This window comes from Balaenoptera borealis, assembly GCF_965194805.1.
Source record: "Balaenoptera borealis genome assembly, chromosome: 21".
Lineage (NCBI taxonomy): Eukaryota > Metazoa > Chordata > Mammalia > Artiodactyla > Balaenopteridae > Balaenoptera > Balaenoptera borealis.
Genome location: NC_138880.1, coordinates 28,001,299 through 28,024,227, shown reverse-complemented (window position 1 = coordinate 28,024,227; position 22,929 = coordinate 28,001,299). Strand labels below are relative to the sequence as shown.

Here is a 22,929-nt window from a genome sequence, read left to right as displayed (position 1 = left end):
ATGTTCCGCCTGCTTCCAGGCAACCCCTCCCGGGCTCTAGGCTCGAGAATGTTTCTTTCTACTCTGTCAGGGCTGTCAAGGCAGGAATCATCTTCCCTTATTGCATTTCCAGCTGCTACTTCTCTACCAGATCTTTCTCATTAGTGTTTCAAATATACTCAAATTCCTCTCTCCCTCACACACACCCCTGTTTATACTTAATTTTAATGACCCGCATCTTCCTTCAGCTCCCACTTTGTAAGAAACCTCTGGGAGGAATGGTCTACCCCAGCTCTCCCAGCGTCTCCTCCTCTTCCTCACTTCTCCTGCCCACCTGCAGGCATCTGCCTTTAACACCCCCCTAGTGACACAATCGGCCGTGTCGGCAGTTCTTCGTGTCATCTGAGATTCTCCAGTGTGGGTGATGGGACCGGCCAGAGACAGATTAGCAAGAGGAGAACAAGCACAAGTTCATTAACATGCCCGTCACTCGGACACACAGACACCTGGGAGAACCCAGACGTGAGTCACTCAAAGGAGTGGTTAGAACTCGGGTTTAGGTACCATCTGAGGCTAAAACAAAGGAGAAGGGTTTGGGGCTTCTAGGAAGGGGAGGTGGCAATGGGGAGAAAAGCAGGAAATGTGTGGTTCACAAGGGTTGTTGAGTCAGGCTTGTTGTGCTGATTTAACGAGAAGAGAAAGCTCTGCAAATGTACATTTTCTTCGTAAATGTGAATTTCCTCTACAAAAGGGGACCCTGTGCCCTGTTTTTAGAGTTTTCTCCTGCATCTGCTTGTTCTCAAAATACCCCAAGTTTTATTGAGCAAACACGGATGTAGCTCTTTCCAGTACCTACACAAGGACTCAGCAGGCCTGGTGGAGTCAACAGCCGTCTCCCACACAAGTGAGGGACCACGGGTCCATCCATCGGTCTCTGTCTCAGCATCTGGGCACTGAGCCTGTGGCAGCTGCCGTTGCCTCTCATTCTGCAGACCGTCACGGACCCTTCCTTCTGCCTGTGCTCCCACTGCATCCCTCCTACAGCCTCCAGCTCCACCCCGTTTCAGCCAGAAAGCCCCGGCCGGTGGGTGCATTCTCCTCTGGGACCCTGTCCTTCCTGGTACCTTTGTGTGTGAACTGCCCCCTCCCGCCAGCTCTCCCCTCCCTGTCCCAACTTAAAACGACTGATTCTCCACTGCTGCTCAGAGAGGCTTCTCTCCCCCCTGAGGCTGAAGCACCAAAGGCTCCTATAACTGGTGTCAAATGCAAAACAAATTCAGATTTAGTAAGAAGAGACTTTCATTGGGAAGGATTATTTATTGCAAGAGGGGAAGAGGTCTATTGCCATAGAGAGAACAAGGCTCCAGCCATAAGATCAGGAAGCATCTCAAGGGTTAGGAAGAGGCTTTTCCCTCCTGGAGAGCAGTAAACAAAGCTCGAAGAGGCTCGGGGTAGGGACTGCGGTGACCAGGCGGGGCATGAGGGGATGTGGGTGAAAGCAGGTCTTTCCCTGAGGCCACCTGTCTGTGGCCCAGGCTGAGGGTGGGCCAACGTTTAGGGGCCTGAGGGGGAAGAAAAGCGTAACTGAAGTTTGGCTTACAAGAGTTTTGTTCCAGTTGGCCACTGAGGACCAAACAGTTCAGCTAACCTTTTAAAGGGAAAGCATGGGAATTCGGAGGATTTTGTCAGGTCCGGTCACAGGTAACCACAGGGCACCTTGACTCTTATCTCAGTCCTGGGGGAGGTGGTTCTTTGCACTAAGTCATTTCCTGTAACACAGAGGCGTTAGGGAAGGGGGTGGGTTTCCTCACCTCAACTTTTCTCTAGGATTCCTGAGCTCAGGTGAACTTTCACATTGTCATTGGGAAGAGGACAGAGCAGGGTCTGAGGGCTCGGATTCTGAAGCCTTACTAGTTAAAGGAATCCCATCCGTGAGCTCCGACCCGGGCCTTGACGCTAACACAGGTTTACTGATAAATAAACTGCTCCTGTGCACGTGACTCCACTTGACTCTCTATCCAGAGTCAAAAAGGAACATATGAAATGTGCGAAAGAACCCAAACAGAGCACTGAGAACCCAGAAAGAAAAGTGAACTCGGAGTGGTGGTGGTAGAGAAGATGCAAAGTCATGCATTCTTAAGGACTGAGGAAAATTCATATGCTGAACTGAGATTTTTACCTTTCCTACAAATGTTTGTGTAGGGGACCCTGCTTTTCTAGGTTCTTGGCTGAGACCCCCTGTACAAAAAGGCAGATTAACAGTGCAAAATCAGAAGTTAATAACATGCATGCCTGCTGCATACAGGGGAGATTCCCAGGGAACCTGATTAACTCCCCAGCATGGCCCAAGCCACCACCTTAAACACCACCCCAGCTGAAGAGGCAGAAGCTGGGGGGAGTCAGGGGAGGTGGGCAGGAAAGCAGAGGAGACAGGCTTACAGTTGCTGTGCAGATTGAGGCCTTTTTTTCTTCTCCATTGATAAGTTTCTAGAGGTTTAGCCATCTTTCTCTTCCTGGAACAGAGAAAGGACACCCTTACAAAGGGAGTGTTCCCTCATAAATGTATTCATAAATGTCTCTTATACACAGGTTACCTCTACTCTGTTTTCAGAGATTCCCCCATTTCTGCAGTTTCTTAAAAATAACCAGAGACTTCCCTGGTGGCACAGTGGTTAAGAATCCGCCTGCCAATGCAGGGGACACGGGTTCCATCCCTGGTTCGGGAAGATCCCACATGCCGCGGAGCAACTAAGCCCGTGTGCCACAACTACTGACCCTGCACTCTAGAGCCCACGAGCCACAACTACTGAGCCCGCGTGCCACAACTACTGAAGCCAGTGCGCCTAGAGCCCGTGCTCTGCAACAAGAGAAGCCACCGCAATGAGAAGCACACGCACCGCAACGAAGAGTAGCCTCTGCTCAGTGCAGCTAGAGAAAGCCCGTGCAGCAACCAAGAGCCAACGCAGCCAAAAAATAACTTAAAAAAATAATAATAACCAGCTCGAAATAATCCTCATGCCAAAGACATATTTTGGAGTGGCAAATTCTGGTCCCCTTCATCTGTCTAGATATAGATTCATCTTTCTTTAAATTAAAAAAGAAGCTTTTGTGAGGATCATAGCAGTGTTCTTCTCTGGGCCTCTCCCTCTTAGTTTCCATCCATCAGAGTTGCCAGTGGTGATTTAAAATCCAATTTGTAAGTTTACAGATGCACCTTTCACATGATTAGGCGACCATCAAAAAAAAAAAAGAAGAAGAAGAAACAACACTCAAATAAATCTCAAATTAAATTATGCTAGTATCCCTGTCATATGTGTGAAATCACAAATATCAACAATTTGTAGTGCCTGTCTCTTGACCACTCAGGCCTGGCCAGAGTAGATCCTGGCACACGGCTGCACCATCAGAACATTAAGGGCAAAAGGTGGTTTGGGCCTGAATTCCTGAGAAGAAGCACAAGGAGTTTGCAGAGATGGTGAGATTGAAGACTGGATTTCTTTGCACCTGAGTCTGACTTTATGCAGGGTTACAGTCTGTCCTTCCGAAGGGTGTTGTTTATATATATAAATGTTCCTTAAGGTGTTTATTCCAAATGTAGGTTTTAAAATGAATACAAGCTAAGGGCTGGAGACTTTTTAAGAGCTGGGGTGTGGGGCCTTGGCCCTCTAGGTTTGCCTGAATCCCGTAACCCTTCAGTCAGCTGCCAGGCAAGATGTAGTTACACGGCTTGGAGCCACTGAAGCTCGGCTCCTGTCCTCCAGGGCAACTGCAGTGTGGGGGCACTTATCACCCCTGATGTCACACTTCAGAGGGACGGTCCCCAGGTCCTTGAGAAAGACACACCTGGGCTCTAAAACTGACAAGAGGCTTTTACGAAGATTTACATACATCTCGAAGGGACAGAGGGAAAATACACAGTGACAAGTTTTCTAAAATAAACACTCTAAGAAAAGAGAGACCAGCAGCAGAGTCTGGATGAAGCCTGGCCAGGTCAGAGGCGAAGGGCGCGTTTGTAGATGAGCCCATGTGGTGTAACATTCAATTGTGAAATAATTTGCATCCCACGTTGAGAAGTTGAATTTTATTCTCTAGGCCCATGGTTCTAGAATTCAAGGGATCCATGACTTGAATGGTAAATATCTACCCCATGAGATACAGATATTATAATTTATATATAATATTAATATACATAATATCTCTATATAAATGTAAAAATACAGTTTTAATATTTTCCTCTTAACCTCTAATGATGCGAATGTAGTATTAGCGTTACCTGTGCTTTGTCACCAAATCACAGATAATTCCATGTTTTATTACAATCATTGCAGATATCTCAAAATACTACTATACAATATTGTGAAGTGACATTAGTTATTAGACTTGCCACCTGCCATTTAGTGAAATAACAACACATCTAGTACTATACCACAAGTCTGGCTTTCATCAAATTTTTCTTTCCGATTTTTCCTTTGTAATCTGATGTATTTGTTTATGCATTTAAAATATTAGTTTGAGGTTAGTGGACTTCACCAGAATGCTAAAGGAGTTAATATTAAAACTCTTAGGAAAGCTGGTGGGTAATAAGCTGTTGAAGGTTTAAAAGTGGCTGTCTTAGTCCATTCAGGCTGCTTTAACAGAGTACCATAGCCTGAGTGGCTTTTAAATAGCAGATACGTGTTGCTCACAGTTCTGGAGGCTGTGAATCCAAGATCAAGGTGCTGGCAAAGACACGCTTCCTGGTTCCTAGACAGTGTCTTCTCACTCTGTCATCACTTGGCAGAAAGGGTGAGGGAGCTCTGTGGGGCCTGCGTTATAAGGGCACTAACCCCATTTATGGGGCTGCACCCTCATGACCTATCACCTCCCAAAGGCACCACTTCCAAAACCATCACATTGGGAGTTAGGATTCAACATACAAATCTGGGGACACAAACACTCAGTATATAGCAGTGAAAATTGCATTAATCATATTCTCATTTTTTAAAAGCTTAGTCTCCACGTACAGTGTGGACTGTTAAGCAGGCAAGAAGTGGGTTTGGCAAAAAGAGGGAGACTGGAGGTAAAAAGACACGTTTAAGAGGCAATTTTAAAGTTCCAGGCATGGATGGGGACCATGTGCCCAGGCTGAGGCAGTGTGCTTAGTACCTACTGCAGAGGAAATAATGAGGGTGAGGTGGTGGGTGGCGGAGCCTCTCCCTGAGGCTGAAACTTGAAGAACGGGAAGGAGCCAGGGGTGTAAAGAGCAGGGAAGTGTGTCCGGGTGGAGAGAGGAGCTCCCACCTCTCAAAGAACAGAGAGGACACAGCTGGAGTGCTGAGAAGAACAGGGTCTGAGAGGTTTACAGGATGGAGACTGTTTGGGAGTTGGGTGGTAACACATTCATAGTTTTTTCCAGGTGCAATGTAAAGTCATTGAAGGATGTTAGCAAAAGATAAGTCCCTGCAATGCAGAGAATGGATTGTTGGAGGGGGAGGGAGGAGAGGAGAGAAAGCAACAAACCCAACGAGAAGGGCCCAGGAGAGATGCAGGTCTCAACTTCAACACAGCTTTCTTTCATTGTGTCACCTTCATCTGGCTCTTAGCTCAACTTAGAATTTGAATGGTATTATTGTGAACCCCGTGCTCCTCTTTCATGTTTCTGTACATCTTGTGTCTCCCCCCTCCCTATTCCTATTGAAGTGTATTCTGTTAAAATATGAGCATTTCGTTCGTGATCATCATTTTAAACTTGGTTATTACATGGTAGTCTTCACTGTTTGACACTATCTTAGTATTTGAGTCAATCAGAAAAGTATAGCATAATTATTTCTCCTACATCACAAGCTGCCAATTAAGTGGTATATCTCAGTTGACCCTAAGAACTTTTGAGAAGTCTCCCCCATTTTGAATATTCTTAATAGTATATTGAAAATTTTAACTTTTCTTTCTTTATTGACAAAAGTCAAATACAGATTCCCATGCTAGTACTGTTTGCCATGTAGTTTTGAAACTAGATTTTATCTTATGTAGCTTTAAACCGCCACAGTTCAGAAAAGTGTTTTTTGTTTTCTTTCTCGATATTTTCCAGATAGGGTTACTAAGGCCATGTCTACATAGCTCCAAAAGCTACCAATTAGTTCACTCCAAAAAGAATGTTAAAAAAAAAAAAGAGGAAGGAAGGAAGGGAAGAACAGCACCACAAAAAGTCTGTGTAGGAATCATTTAGACTAGAGATCATAAAGCTGCTGTGATTGGTTAGCAAAATATTAATATTTTTTAAATTGTCAATATTTAGAATTAGGTTTCACATAATTGGTGAAAGACCTATAGATCCACTTTCCCTTTTCCTGTTGCAATGTCAGGAATGACTTTTGGCCACATTGACAGGTGGGAGCCTCCCCCTGAAGTGTCAGAGTGACGGCCCTTCCAGGGTGTAGAGGCACTGACTTCAGAAATCTCCTGTAGTTGCCTACAAGCTGTGATCCCACGCTGTCTGCCTGGCCTGTAGGCATTCGAATTTGTGAGTCCGCATCTAGGCCAGACATCTGGTTGGTTGAGCAAATGTTTTATTTACTTGATACCTGACTCTACATTTAAGTATCCACATTTTTAAGAAGAAAAATCCCTAAGTAATATATTTTTTATGTAGGCAGTTAATTTGCTATAATTGAGAGATATAAAAATAAATTAAGTAAAAAAGAAGGAGAACACGAATATGAGGCATTCTGATTTCTTGCAGAGTATCTTACCTGACAGGGATGAAACTTAATTAGATAGTTTGTCATTTTATAAAATTTATAAGTTGGCAAAGTGACACAACTGATGTGTGTGTGTCACATCAAAATTCCTAGGTTCCACCTGAGATTTATAAGTTAAGCTTATGATTAATAACTCATAAGAAGATGCATAAATCATGCAGATAATTCTTGTCCTTCTCAATGATGTCTGTGTTGTACCCCGTATTCCTAAGCCTTCTCATTTATTTATGACCATATAAAGGTCAAAAATGCTACTAGTAGATGTAGCTGTCTTGAAGTTAAATGACTTACACGGAACTTGAGAAATGAAAGGTGAACTGTGTGAAATAAAATTGAGTCCGTGTACCCTACTTCTAAGTCAAAAACTGGGAGATGGGAGATAGGACGAAGATATTTATCAAGTAATTAGATATCAGTCAGAAAATGCAATAGATATCAGAAAGATGACTACATGATTCCATTGGCTGTCACATCAAGCGCCTATAATTTAAACACTTGATACAAATATCGTTTGAGATTGATACATATGAATAATCGTTATTTTCCCAGATCCAAACAAAGGATTCTCCTAAGAAAGAGAAAATTCTGTGTGTTATCTTATTCTTGTAGTATAAGTACGGGCTTACTGGTACTGAGATTTTCTTTTCATAATATTCGTGAAATGTTGCCATATTAAGATTTTTAGTGACTTTCTTTTCCTTTTGTTTTTTGTGACTTGACATTTGGCGAAGCTGAATATTTATCTTCCGTCTTTCCTTCTTTCCCTGTTTCCTCTCTTCCTTCCATCCTTCCTTCCTTCCTTCTTTCCTTCCTTCCTCCTCTCCTCCTCCCTCCCTTATCTGTCTTTCTCTCTCTTACTTTCTTTATCTTTCTTACACTATAAAGCATGATTGTTGAATGCCAAAAACTTAAAGATAATTTTAAGTGCTTCAACCATAGGTGGTAAAAACATCTTTTTCCTTTTGCTATATGTGCTGTGCACCTTGAAAAAAAAAAAAAAAGCCAACATAATAGGATATGTTAAATCTGCTTATTCATGCATACAATCACAAAACCATTGCATTTTTAGTGAATTGAATCTATGAGAAAATAGGCTATAGTTTGTGGATACCAGTTTTTTCCCCTTTAGGAGGAAAAGCAATTAAACTGCCTTTATGTGCAATGAGCAACTGAAGAATTCATTCTCACTGACTGTGTAAGCACACTCACTGTTCCTTACAGATACGACCATAATTTATACATGAAATTGACACGCCTCTAAGACTGTCGCTCTTTTTCCTTCTAACGTGATATTCTGAGTCATTGAGGAATAAAGGCAGGGAGCTTCCTCTGTCCTTTTCCACCATCTGCATGAGTGAATCAGGCTCTCAACATGAGGCTCTTTATAAAGAAGCCTATTTCACATAAAAATGCTTAAAACAGTGGGTAATACATAGTTGTATCAATTCTCATCCCCTCCAGGGTGTCCTTTTTCAAGATGGAAAAGTGCCTACAATGGTGGTTCATGGACTAGACTCTTAGAGACTAGGGTCCAAATCTTAAAAGTTGTCCGATTTCCTCCCTGCAGGTCGTGTGGATTTGCTTTTCCTTTTATGAGTTTGCTGAAAGTAAAAGTAACAATCTCAACCACTTTCTGCCTTAAGAGAGCTATTCCTCTGAACCAAAGGCACACCTGGATGGGTATGTCAGTAGATGTGTCTCCTAGGTGACGGCGCCTTCAGGTGTCCACATCCCGGTTGAGATGTGCCGTGTGCTTCTTCATCAGTCCTCCCCAAGCTCCTGATGCAGTGAAGGGATTCTGAGTCTGATGTGTGAGTCTGTAGTCTTAGTGAGTCGAACAATTCCTTTGCGTCGAAATAAAAGTTTTTCCACCAGGTAAAGGCTATTGTGTAAAAGGATTCCTGGGCACTTAATCCTTGGTTGGTCGAAGCACAAGACACAATTGTAGTTGCAACTGTGAATAAGCAATTTGGTGAACCGTCCTGCGTGGGAGCCTTCGGGCAGTGGGAAAGGCATGGGATTGGCTGCAGCCTTAACAGTAATGTAGGTGGATGTCATCAGTAGGTTCTGGGATCAAGGTGTTCACGTAAGGAACACAGAACATTTAGGTGGACAATCTATCTTAAAACTGAGAACTAGGATTATCTCCTCGTTATAAAGGGAGGTGATGTGTTATCCTAGTCATGATAACAGCCACTTCGGGAAACTGGTGAGCTTATGTATGTGTGCCTTTGAGAAATTCCGTTGACTACAACATGAGCCTTAGTCACTTCTGTGACCAGATTAATCTTTTCATTGAGAGGAAGCCGAGGACTTGAAAAGGGCTTGGAGGTCATATTCAGCGTAGACCTTGATGCAGACTGCAGTCTCTCCTTCCTGTAAGGAGGCTGTTTTCTTAAAGTATTTCACACAATCCCCATATTAGAAGTTGCTTCTTCCCCCTGGTCTGTCCCCATCTGATAACTGGCTCAAGAGCTCTGCCTGGAGTGAGGGAATTTCATCATAGAAACCAGCCATTTCTTACAGTCAAGACTTAGCCTTGCTGAACTGATATATACAAACCATGTTCATTGCGTTTATTATCTCTTAATTCTTGTGAATAAGATAGGTATCTTCGTTCTCCTTTCATAAATGAAGAAATGAGCCTCTGGAGAGGAAGTGGTTTGGTCAGCATCCCAGATCCATTAGATGGGAGACCCAGGTCCAGCTCAAGTTCCTGGGCTCCCTTCCAGCACATCCCAGGGCCTCTACTATTTTACATAAACGACCTCCAGGCTCTTGTACGTGCTTCAGAAACCTATTTCTCTGTTGGTTGATGATTCTCTTTCTAATTCAACTTTTCAATGATAGATCTGACAACAGATCTTGTAGAACAACTGGATAACACCTCAAAAAGTCTTTAGGAGTTGTCAAATATGGAAATATATGAAAATATATGAAATATATGAAGGACTTGATGTCCTTCAGTAGAAACAGAATTTGTTTGAAAATGGTGATTTTTACTTCTCTTTATGCTAGAAGTGACTTCCTTATCAAATTCCAGTGAAGTGGTCTTTTCTTTTTCTCTCTTGTTTTTTTTTTCTCAAATTAAAATGTTTTATATTATTAAAGTGAGTTTATGGGAATTAATGACCATGAGTGATGAGTACAGAACAACAAAACTGTGCTTAGATGAGGGTTCTGACACTTGGTTGAGTGCTTCTTCACTCTCAAGCCCAGAGGCCACATTAATTAAACTCCCACCTCTGAAACCAGGTATATGGACACATCACAGATATTCAGAGGTACATGGACATAGATAATGCAGGTAATACAAAGTCTGCTGCACCTGTGCTAAACAGCACACAATGGGAATCCTTCCAAAATTCATCTATTTTTCGCATACTAAAGAATTATTTTTATTACTTCTTTTTAGTTACTTTAATTCAGACACCTGATAGTCCTGTAGATCAATGCATGTATCACTGTGTAAGTATGACCATGAGTCAAACTTTGGGAAAGACGTTTTTTATAAAAAGAGAATGTGACTTATGACTTAGTTGAAAATTTGGGAATATTGATATTGATATTTAAATAGTGAAGGACTCCATTAAGTAAGAGATTTAGAACAAAGACCTAAATATAGTGTGACTGATATTTATTTATACTTAGTGTATAATTCACAATTGAAAACAAGTTTAATTTGGATTGTAAATTCTTAAGAAAACTCTGCAATGTGGGGTTTGTATTATGTCTTTTGCCTGGCAGATATGATTTATGTCATAACGAATGGGTCCTGGCTTTTAAAAACATGTCGCTGTCCATTTGTAAACATGTTCTAATGCCTCTCCTGTGGCTTGGCGCATTTCATTACTAGGTTCTCCCCTTGTAAGAGCTGTAGACCATGAACAGGGGCAGGGGCTCTGGGAGGACGGCCTCCGGAGCTCCTCTCCTGGAACTCCCCACCTTATCTCAGAGAACTGACTTCCTTCTGTCCTTGGGCCCCTCCTGTTCCCTCTGCCGAAGAGTCTCCCTTTCTTGGGCATTGCCTGACTTGCATCTCCTCCCCACTCAGATCTCAATTTCAGTGTTAATTGTTCAAGGAAGCAGTTTTTGATCACCCTCACTTACCTTCATCCTGGGGTTTTTTTTCCCTTTATTTTAGTCCTTATTTCTTTAATAATAGTTTACACAACTTACAATTGTTTTACGTAATTACCAACATATTGATTTATTGATTTTGTGTCTGTTTCCCTAAATAGAATGTAAGTTTCATGAGAGCAGGACCCATTTCTGTCTAGTTTCCATTTGTAACTAGTATTTATAACATAGTAGACACTCAATACATGATTTTTATCTTACTCAATAAATGAATAGGTAATAAAAACTATAGTCCTGCCTACCTGGGCTGGCATTCTCTCTCTCTCTTTTGTCCTTTAATTCCTATACAGGACAACTGTGTTAGTGCCATTAAGAAAAGAAAGAAAAAACACTTTTTCTTTTAATCAAGGGTAACATAGAGCAGTTGGACTTAGAAAGGCAACCCTGAAATTTCTATCTATCTCAATCCCTTTCACAGAGTTTAGACGACGGGTAGAAATAGGCTGGCTTTATAAATCCCTAAAGAGACCTTGAATGCCGGTCTTAAATTATGCCACAAACCACATAACACATGTAGGGAAATGCGTTGTGTGACATATTAGTGTGTGTGATGAACGTGTGGAGCATGTGTGTGTGAGTCTGTGCTAAATGCTGTTTCATGGGACCGTTCATCAGGAATCTCTGTCACCGTTACCTCCTTCATGATGCACTGTGATAATTGGTTCTTGTATTGATACCCTAAGGGCACCGCTAGAGCATGAACAGAATCTTTCAGGGAGGGTAGGGTGATGTTGAACATGGCTTTATTTGATTTTTGTCCCATGGAAACTGGCAATCCGTTTTTGATAGTTTTTACTTTTTAAGTTTTATCATTAGCAGCTGTATTTGATGTATTAGAGGACTCATTTCTCCAACAGAACTTATTGTATTTCAAGCAAAACAAGAATGAGAACAAGCGGCTGATTTCAGTCAAAAAGACTATAATAAAGGAGGAAACTGGCTAATAGTTGAAATGCAGCATGGGAGTCTCTGTACTTTTTCTGAGCATAGGTCTATAAGGTAACTTTAACTCAAACAGCAATATTGTGAGGAGGGAAACGATACACTGTGGGTATTTGCCAGGCCTGGCTTTCCGGAACCGGCTGCTTCATGGCCTTCCGAGTTGGGTGGTCCTTGGGAGAGGCAGGCAACCTTGCTGTGTGATTGACAAGTGGGCCAGGGAGAGAGGCACATTATGGGGAAGGAGGAGAGAGGTGTGGGTGTGTGGGGTGTGTGTGTGCGTGTGCGCGTGTGTGTGTGTGTGTGTGTGCACGTGTGCGTGGGTGCGTGCACGTGTATGGGTATGAGTCAGCATGGAGGGTCCAGGGCCTCCCTTAGAGGCTCCCCACTCCCACCCAGAGGGCTCTTCTACCTCCAGGTTCTACTTGGTTCTGGACCCTGGAGGAGCCAACGCGAGGAACTACGTCAAGATGCTCCCAGACCTTGGCCACCGCTGCATCTTCTGCTTTCTGCTTTCTGCTTTCTTGCTCCCAGTCACTCTTCAACTGCTTATCTGACTCTTGTCCAGAGACTTAGACAATTGCAAATATAAGATACTGAAATTAAGGATTTTTTAACCTGCTAACTATAGTCAGGGTTTAACCGTAGTATCTTGTTGTGAGCTGTGCAGTATCTTTATTGAAAATATAAATGAATAAATATATATATACATATACGACTGCATATATCTATATGTATGTATGTATGTGTATTTCTGTGGCTATTGGAAGATATGACATTACAACATTTTACCTCTTCAGTATTTATGAGTCAAAATATCATAATTTATTTGTTTAGACATTTAGATTACTATAATGTAAGTAATGATGCAATGAACATATTTAAAGATTTGGCTTTTTCTTTGAAATTATTTTCATAGTAGAGATTTCTGTAAATGGTATTACTAGGTTAAATGTTTAAAAAACTGATTCTTTATGGCTCTGTTCAAATTGCTTTCCCAAAGTTTTATGGCAAATCACATTGCCATAAATAATTTACCCAGTTGACTCATTGGCATTGCATATTGTTATTTTAAAGAGAAAAGTGCCATTTCAGTAGTTTATTCATTAAGAAAAAGCTATTAATAGTAATACTCTATAGCAAATGTTTAACATTTGGCAAATGTTAATTAAGACAAACCCCAAACGCCAGACAGCAACTACGCTGATCTCTCACATTGCAAGTGCACTTGTAATACGACCTGATTGGTATCTTTCCACGTGGCCCCCGGAGTATCTTTATGGAACTCTCCAATCCTTGTACCATGAAAAGAGGCCAGTTCATAGTCTAACCCTTACCTGCCTGTGAAGTCTAACCTGAGAGTTTCCAAGCCGTGTACTCCGTGTATTCCGGTCTTAACAATCTGCTTAAATATTGCTCCATTTCACACATGTTCACATGTCCATCAGCTATCACACTGGCTATGATGTTGCCCCTTTCATCTATTACCAGCATCCTCTTTCACCCCCTCTTTATTCCAGGTTCTAAGTACAGAAACAGTAAGTCTAAAACTCTGGGAAATGCCTGGCACAGATCATGGACCGTATGATTTTTCAGGATTTATTTAAAATCACCAATGGTGATCACCTGGTTAAACTAATTATATATACAATGAAAATGTTTATTTTACTTTATTCCCCACGTGAAGGACCTCCATGGCAGTCACTTGCATCCTTTACATTATTATTCCATTTTCAGTTGACTGTGAGAGCAATGGTGCCGGGATCGTGCACGGGTCTGTTTGCAGCAGGAATGCATCACAGGGAGAAGCTGAACTGCAGTTCCTCCTGTGTTGGTTCTTCATAGAGTGGCTTTGTTACTGTGTCAGTAGTGAGCTGCCAGCCCCTTTATGTATAAGAGCATAGTCTAAACACTAGGTGATCCTTAAAAAACTAAAAATAGAATTACCATATGATCCAGCAATCCCACTACTGGGCATATACCCAGAGAAAACCATAATTCAAAAAGACACATGCACCCCAATGTTCATTGCAGCACTATTTACAATAGCCAGGTCATGGGAGCAACCTAAATGCCCATCGACAGACGAATGGATAAAGAAGATGTGGTACGTATATACAATGGAATATTACTCAGCCATAAAAAGGAACGAAATTGGGTCATTTGTTGAGACGTGGATGGATCTAGAGACTGTCATACAGAGTGAAGTAAGTCAGAAAGAGAAAAACAAATACCGTATATTAATGCATATATGTGGAGCCTAGAAAAATGGTACAGATGAACCGGTTTGCAGGGCAGAGATTGAGACACAGATGTGGAGGGCAGACATGTGGACACCAAGGGGGGAAAGCGGGGGCGGGGGTGGTGGTGGTGTGCTGAATTGGGCGATTGGGATTGACATGTATACACTGATGTGTATGAGATTGATGACTAATGAGAACCTGCTGTATAAAAAAATAAAATTCAAAACAAAAATAAAATAAATTAAAAAATAAATAAACACTATATGATGACCTGGTGAGATTCCACTGCTCTGGAGTATGCATGACCCTCCCACCAGAGCAGGTAAGAAGATGTTGAGAAGGCGGCTGATTTAGCTTTAAGATTCGATATTATTACCTAACTCAGGTTTGGCTGCTCGCCACTCAAAGGCCAATAATCGAGAGGCAAGTGTCAGTAGAAAGGAAAGGTGCTTTAATCAGAAAAGCCGGCAATCTGGGGAGAAGGTGGCCTCGTGTCCCAAGACCAACTCCCAAGATTCTGCTCAGTCATAACAGTTTTTAAAGGGAAAAGGGCGGTGGGGGGTGGGGGGAGAATCTCAGTGAGTCATCGGGCAGGAGGTTGGGTTCTGCATCACTCTCCATTATGTGCAGACCGGCTGACTCTCCCTTCAGATGTTATCTCGTCTGCATGACCTGCCTGCAGGATTGCCAAGGGGGCTCTTGGGGGGTGGAGAGCTAGTCATTCTTTAACTGCTTAATTCCTCATTCTTACCTGTTTTAATCTAGGAGAAGAATCAACAGGTTAGGCAAGGCATGGTGTGCATTCATGAGAGCATAAGTTAGGAGTTATGTTCAGTTGCCTAGTGATCTCATTCCTATAATCAAGTTAGAGGGGAACAGAAATGAGCAAACAGGAAAGGGGCAGAAGAGCTGCTTTCAGTATCAGGAGATTACACCTAATTATGGATTTGTTAACTCTCACTGATTTATGTGTACATTTTTGAATTACACAGTCTGCAAACATTTATTATCCATCAACCTACCTACAGTTTATTTTAGGGAACACAAAAGACTTAGTGATAAACCACAATAAACAATGTATTATAAAGAGATTGTACTGACAGATAGTAATGGCTAGCGTAATGATTCTACACTTCTTTTTAAGGAGAAAATTAAAACGAAATGGATTTCTTTATTTTATTTGCACTGAACATTAACTGAACTCAACAAAACAACAACCTGTTTCCTAATTAGAAACACTTAGAAAGGAGTGCTAGGATAATTTTCTTTTAAATTAGAAGAAAACCGTTTAGGTCCGTGTTCACCTGACGTTCTCTATAGGCATTTTTTATTATCATCTGTATTTCTTGTTTTTATTAAATTCCCCACATACATTTTTTTTTCCAAGGTAAGCATTGTCAAATTTATTTTTGGTATGTGCTATGTAACTTCTAAAGCATACAGTAAGTGTTCATTAAATGCAAATTGTTATAATTCTACTACTAATAATACTGTTTTAACTTAGGATGGTAATGGGCAGCTTAGTCAAGACCTTGTTTAAAACTCATATCTAAAAAGTTCACCCTAAGAAGCTGCACGCCATCATATCCCTCCTCTAATTCCAGACTAATTGCACTTGCTATTCCTGAGCTGGGCTCTGTCTGTCTGTTCCAGCCTATGGATTACAGAACTGCCCAGACCCGCCGCCTTTTCAGAATGGGTATATGATCAACTCGGACTACAGTGTGGGGCAGTCGGTATCTTTTGAGTGTTATCCTGGGTACATTTTAATCGGCCACCCAGTCCTCACCTGTCAGCATGGGATCAACAGAAACTGGAACTACCCTTTTCCAAGGTGTGATGGTAGGTTAATCACTTTTCTTGGAAGCGATCTAATTTTTCATGTGTATAATGGTGCATGAAATATTAAATGAATGTATTTGAGAATTCATTAATTTGTTCAACAAATTTTTATTGGGAATCTATTATGTTAAACTCATTCTACTTAGTATTTCAGGAATATATCATATGCCAGCAAGGTAAAAAAAAAAATGAATAGGTCTTGCCCTCAAGGAAACTACAAGGGTAACAGAATAATAAACATGAATATTTATTATGCAAAATCAGGCACAAAGAGTGTTTTGATGAATTACAAATACAGAAGATGGTGTTTGCTTGGGAGATCTTTATGGCTAGAGCAGTGCTTAGTTTTACAGTGGTTCCATCAAATTGCTGGATTAGAGGGGAAAAGAGTACTTTATTTCACCCTAGATATTTTCTATTGTTTAACTTTTATAATAATCATATATTGATTTTGTATTTCAGAAAACTGACTTTATTTTTGTAGTTGGCCTTGAAGGACACGTACTATTTTGCTACTCAGAGATAGAGACCATCCCAGATAGAAGCAGTAGTGTAAGCAAAGACATAGTGCAGGAGCAGTCTTAGGAAAAAATTAAGTAGGGTCCTTTACTGGTGCATGAAGACCAGATCTGGTTTCAGTGAATATCCCTAGTCTGAGCAGAAATCACTTCTTTAAAGCTTCTGTTTGGCTGTCTAATTTTTATGATGACTCTGAAATTTTTACAATATTAAGTTAAATAGATCAAGTACTTTGTTTATGAAGAAAGCATATGAAACAGAAAAGTTACCATAAACCTAATGTTCTAACATTATAAATACAGTACCTCTGAATGAAAAAATAATGAAATTACCAACTCTGTGGACTTTTGAAATGCTAAATACTTATATCCCAGGGGCAAAAAGGGAAAGGCATCTGGCTGTGTTTGAATTTCTACTGAAGAAGTAAAAAAAATAAAAAGCAAATTGGTAGACTTTTTAAATCGTATTTTTCACCTGTACTTTTCCATTCTTTATCATTATATAAACAGCTATAAAAGAAAAACATTCACTGTATTTTTTTTAAAAATAGTTATTTTAGTTGACTATAAATTTAATAACATAAAATAGCATTTAAAATTATTTTCTAAAACTAAGAATAGCAGTAGCATATCTGGTATTTTTTATTCACGCACTTTAGAAACCTTTTGTACTACTCACCATTTAAAAATTCATATATTTATATATATAAATTACTTTGAATTGTCAGGATTGAAAGCCCTTTTTACTTGCAATTTTTGCCAGAATCCTTTGAATTCATATGTAAACAGGAGACTCCTTGGCTTGATATAAAAAAATAGAATTATGTATTTAATTAGATTTCATTGCTTTTTCAAATCCAACTTTCCAACATGGAAATAACTGCTGGCTTAGAATTATTTTGTCAGTGTGAAGATAACAAGATATATCTTTTTGGATGATATATGATGTGTAATACTACCCAGAGTTGGCCAAACCGTGAAGCTAAAAATCCTCCAGACATCCAAGACAGCCCAAGACTCCTGGTACCTCGTGCAAGTTCCAGGACTGCCCCCAAGCCACCCTGAGGTTGGATAATTTACTAGTAGGACTCACAGAACTCAATAAGCTATTATACTCCAGACTGTCGTTTATAACAGGAAAAATTTCCAAATCACTGCATTAACATAAACTCAGGTGTGGCTGGAAGGGGCCTGTTATGAATAATAAAAGACAGTTTGATCTTCTTCATCACTTTGGAAATTCTGAGGGTTTTAGGAGTTCTGTGCCAAGAACAGGGAAGAAGGCCACAACTGCGTGTATTTCTTCTTGTAAGTCGTGCTGCCTCAGTGTATGCTCGTGGATACATAGACGGATATGCGTGTGTTGACTCTGGCCCCTGGGGTGGAGGGGAGTGTGGCATCTGTATCACTCCGGGTTGCCAAGTGCAGTGCACAATACCCTGATGGCCCCTCTCCCGGCTGGTGGGTTGCCTGCCCCTCCTGCTGGGACCAGGCTCCTTGGCAGACCGGTGGTTGGCTGTGGTACAGGGGCCCCTCCTGTGACTGGATGCTTCCCCCTGGGCTCGTGACTGATCTCCGCTGGAGGGTCTTCTTAGAGTCTCACCCTCAGGGAGAGCATGGGGGTGGATGCATTTCACGTGAGCTAGATCCCAGGTTCACTGTTGCTTCAGAGTTCACCTGAGGTGCTGCTCAGACGTGGAACTCAAAATACACCTTTGATGCCACTAAGGTGAGGGGAAAGCCTCTGGGAAGAGATCCTGGACAGGCCAGAGAACATGGAGATGCAGCTTTGACTCACTGTTGTAGGGTCGTACGTTTTCTCCCTATAGGCCACACAGCAGGATTTTGCCTTGAGAAAACGTTGCATGTGCATTGACAGTATTATTACCCAAGTTGAATTTTATACTTATTTAGCTTTTAACATCTTTCCTCATCACTACACGGTGCGCAGTGAGGTCTGCAAGGGCAGGGATGGGGTGTCTGTGGGTCTTTGCTGTATCCCCAGCTCCAGCCCCGCTGCCTGGTACATAATAGACTCTCAATAAACACTCATTGAATACATGAGTGCAAGGATTTGTTATTTGAATATCATAGGTAGATCATGGCAAATATATTAAGTGACATAATGTCAGAATGTGTTTTACCAAGAAAATAACCATATCATTTATTTTGACCTTTAAGAGGTGGGCACCATGCTTTTTGTTTATTTGTTCTGTTTTGTTTTCTTCCCCCCAATGGGAAGGGTACTACTCCATATAATGTGGTTTTAGATGCAAATTAAAGAGTCAGAATGCTAAAGGGAAATCTTAGAGGTATAAATCAATACCAAATGAATAACCTCAAGTCACACATCAGGTATGTCAGCCCAATGGCTTCAACACACATTTTTTTTTTTTTAACTTCTTTATTGGAGTATAATTGCTTTACAATTGTGTGTTAGTTTCTGCTATATAGCAAAGTGAATCAGCTATACGTATGCATATATCCCCATATCTCCGCCCTCATGCATCTCCCTCCCACCCTCCCTATCCCACCCCTCTAGGTGGACACAAAGCACTGAGCTGATCTCCCTGTACTATGTGGCTGCTTCCCACTAGCTATCTGTTTTATACTTGGTAGTGTATATATGTCCATGCCACTCTCTCACTTTGTCCCAGCTTACCCTTCCCCCTCCCCATGTCCTCAAGTCCATTCTCTACGTCTGCGTCTTTATTCCTGTCCTGCCCCTAGGTTCTTCAGAACCATTTTTTTTTTAGATTCCATATATACATGTTAGCATATGGTATTTGTTTTTTTCTTTCTGACTTACTTCACTCTGTATGACAGACTCTAGGTCCATCCACCTCACTACAAATAACTCAAATTTCGTTTCTTTTTATGGCTGAGTAATATTCCATTGTATATATGTGCCACATCTTCTTTATCCATTCACCTGTTGATGGACACTTAGGTTGCTTCCATGTCTGGCTATTGTAAATAGAGCTGCAATGAACATTGTGGTAGATGACTCCTTCTGAATTATGGTTTTCTCAGGGTATATGCCCAGTAGTGAGATCGCTGGGTCGTATGGTAGTTCTATTTTTAGTTTTTTAAGGAACCTCCATACTGTTCTCCATAGTGGCTGTATCAGTTTACATTCCCACCAACAGTGCAAGAGGGTTCCCTTTTCTCCACACCCTCTCCAGCATTTGTTGTTTGTAGATTTTTTAATGATGGCCATTCTGACCGGTGTGAGGTGATACCTCATTGTAATTTTGATTTGCATTTCTCTAATGATTAGTGATGTTGAGCATCCTTTCATGTGTTTGTTGGCAATCTGTATATCTTCTTTGGAGAAATGTCTATTTAGGTCTTCTGCCTATTTTTGGATTGGGTTGTTTGTTTTTTTTTTTTTTAATTTTTATTTATTTATTTATTTATTTATTTATGGCTGTGTTGGGTCTTCGTTTCTGCGCGAGGGCTCTCTCCAGTTGCGGAGAGCGGAGGCCACTCTTCATCGCGGTGCGCGGGCCTCTCACTATCGCGGCCTCTCTTGTTGCGGAGCACAGGCTCCAGACGCGCAGGCTCAGTAATTGTGGCTCACGGGCCCAGTTGCTCCGTGGCATGTGGGATCTTCCCAGACCAGGGCTCGAACCCGTGTCCCCTGCATTGGCAGGCAGACTCTCAACCACTGCGCCACCAGGGAAGCCCCGGGTTGTTTGTTTTTTTGATATTGAGCTGCATGAGCTGCTTGTATATTTTGGAGATTAATCCTTTGTCAGTTGCTTCATTTGCAAATATCTTCTCCCATTCTGAGGGTTGTCTTTTCATCTTCTTTATGGTTTCCTTTGCTGTGCAAAAGCTTTTAAGTTTCATTAGATCCCATTTGTTTATTTTTGCTTTTATTTCCATTTCTCTAGGAGGTGGGTCAAAAAGGATGTTGCTGTCAACACACTTATTTTTAAAGTGTTTTCTATTCATTGTCTCACTCATTTTCAGTCTCTCAGTTATTTGTTGTCCATGTTTATTGAGATCTGAGCCCAGCAATGGGATTAATGCAAGGAGGTTGGGTGGGGGTGGGGACACAGTCCCTGACTTCCGCCTGCTGACATTAGTCTAATGGTGAAGAACAGCTGGCCATGCACTGTAACCCAGGGACAAGTGACCAGACCACGGCCACCTGGAGCCCAAGCCACCAGGAGAGACTTTCAGGGGGTGGTGACATTTGCGTTTTGAAGGAAGAGACCAGTTCACCGGGCAGCAAGGTAGGAGAAAAGCACATGGGCTTTTCGTGCAGGTGGACAAGGGCATGACGCTTGCAGCTGAGAAAAAGTATGGCATCTTCAGGGTACACCGTAGCTTGTTGTGACTGCAACGTGGTTTCTGGCCCTATTTTAAAGATTATAAGTATCTGTATACTTTGTTTTTCTAGGTTACACGTCAAGGTCCGTCTGACTCCAAACCCCACTTACAATTATGCTATAAAACTTGTAAAATGTTCTCCACAGCCCCTTCTAATGAATTTACCCAAAACTCGGGCTGATTCAGTCTACTTGACACTGGTGTATTTTCTAACCCCTTTGAGATCAGTGTGCATCTGTATAGTTAATGTGTCATATAGTGTTTCATGGTATTTCATCAGTCATCATTCTGAATTGTTTTTGAACTTCTAATAAAAATGTATTTCAGCTTATTCACTCCACCTAAATTTTATGACTTTTGTGGCAAATATTTGAAAGCCTCACAAGATTCATGTTAGTAACAGACACTCTTATAGCATCTATTGGCTTTTAGTTTGATTAAAAAGTCTACTTGTCTATGACTTTGATATATTATTCTACAATCTAAATTAAAGAATACGTCTCAGATTTTCTGCTCATGTATGGTCATTTCATTTTTCCATAAAATAAAATAATTTCCATGGCAACAGTGATGATCCCTTTATTAAGTGAAATAAAAATGGACTCTGAGTATTGGGATTCTTCACATCATTGATAGCTGGTGAGATATGGGAGCACTTCTGTAAAATACCACTGACGTAATTTTATCTCGTTTCTCCAGGTGTAGATCTGGGGAGAATTGATTATGTCTTTGTTTCAAGGCAAATAGACTTAGATGCTTCTCTTTTAGACAGTTTAAGTAGGCTTTAGAAATCTCACTTAAAACAAAAAAAAAATTGTCTTTCAGTTAAATATTTATGCATAATTTCAACATCCCTTGCATCGGATGGTCCAACGGATTATCATCTCAGTCACAGGAGACAACTGACTAAGGGTTTTTTTTTTTCTTTTTAATTATGTGGAAATGATTTTATCCTAAGGGTATTTTGAATGTTTGGAGAATATATTAAATGAAACCTAGACAACATAGCTAAGAAGTATAATTCTTCCAAGGTTTTAAGACTTTAGGAGGATTATTTTGACAAAGTAGTTACTGAGAGATATTTCACAATTATTTCTTAGAAGGAAAATTTTGGCTGCGGGACCTTAGAGACTGAGAAACATTTCACTGTATCCTCTGTAAGTGGACCGTGGGGGCTTGATTTCTCTCACTTCCTTCTCAGCTCCCTGCGGGTACAACGTGACATCTCAGAACGGGACCATCTACTCCCCTGGGTTCCCGGATGAGTACCCCGTTCTGAAAGACTGTGTCTGGCTCATCGTGGTGCCGCCTGGTCACGGCGTCTACATCAACTTCACCTTGCTGCAGACTGAAGCCGTCAACGACTACATCGCTGTTTGGTATGAGAACCTTCCCTGAGAAACACCCATCTGTCGTTGTGATAAACCATTCTTGTAACCACTGACGTGTCACTTACATCTATTTAGAAATGGAGTAGTTAGGTAGATATCAGAAAGGAAAGTTACCAAGTAAATCTAGAGATACAGAGAATAAACCTTATGTACTGTGTTTGAGTTTTATTACATGGTAGATATATTCAGGATTACTCTAGATATAGGAGGCTATCCCATGATCATTTTATTTTTCATTTTTGTCTTCTCTTTCAATTTTTATTTATTTATTTTTTTGACCGCACCACGCAGCTTGTGGGATCTGAGTTCCCCAACCAGGGATTGAGCCTGGGACCCTCAGCAGTGAAAGCACGGAGTCCTAACCACTGGACCATCAGGGAATTCCCTGTTTTATTTTTCATTTTTAAGTGTGATGGCTTTTTTTCCTGAAAGAAAAGCTGATAGGATCCTTTGCCATTATAAGAATTTGATGCTTCTAGAAATGATTGCAGAAATGATTACACACAGCTTTCTCTCCGTGCTTTATAAACCTTGCAAAACTGTCCTCCCAGGTGCTGTGTAGGGGATACTAAGTGGGGATGTAGCCCTGTCTCCCTATCAAATGAGCCACGTGGTCTGGATAAGTGACTTAAACTCTCCTTGACTAAATGTTCCTATCTATGGGAATGACTATTCCTACCTTTGCATTGGGAGGTTAGAGTTTATGGGGGAAGTGGGAATGACAATTCCTCTGTCAAACTATGGTAGAAAAAGTAGAGCGTACCGTCGGGGCATGACCCAGAGTTGAAGAGCCAGGATG

The 22,929-nt window shown here is 41.2% G+C and overlaps 1 protein-coding gene across 1 annotated transcript in view; it reads left to right on the top strand.

Moving 5' to 3' along the window:
- Positions 1-22,929, top strand: part of CSMD1 (CUB and Sushi multiple domains 1) — a 1,790,960-nt gene that overhangs the window by 1,639,295 nt on the left and 128,736 nt on the right. Inside the window, exons 42-43 of the mRNA XM_082374695.1 lie at positions 15,692-15,880; positions 21,941-22,132. Of these exons, the coding sequence (XP_082230821.1) occupies positions 15,692-15,880; positions 21,941-22,132 (381 nt within the window). The remainder of the gene's footprint in view (positions 1-15,691; positions 15,881-21,940; positions 22,133-22,929) is intronic.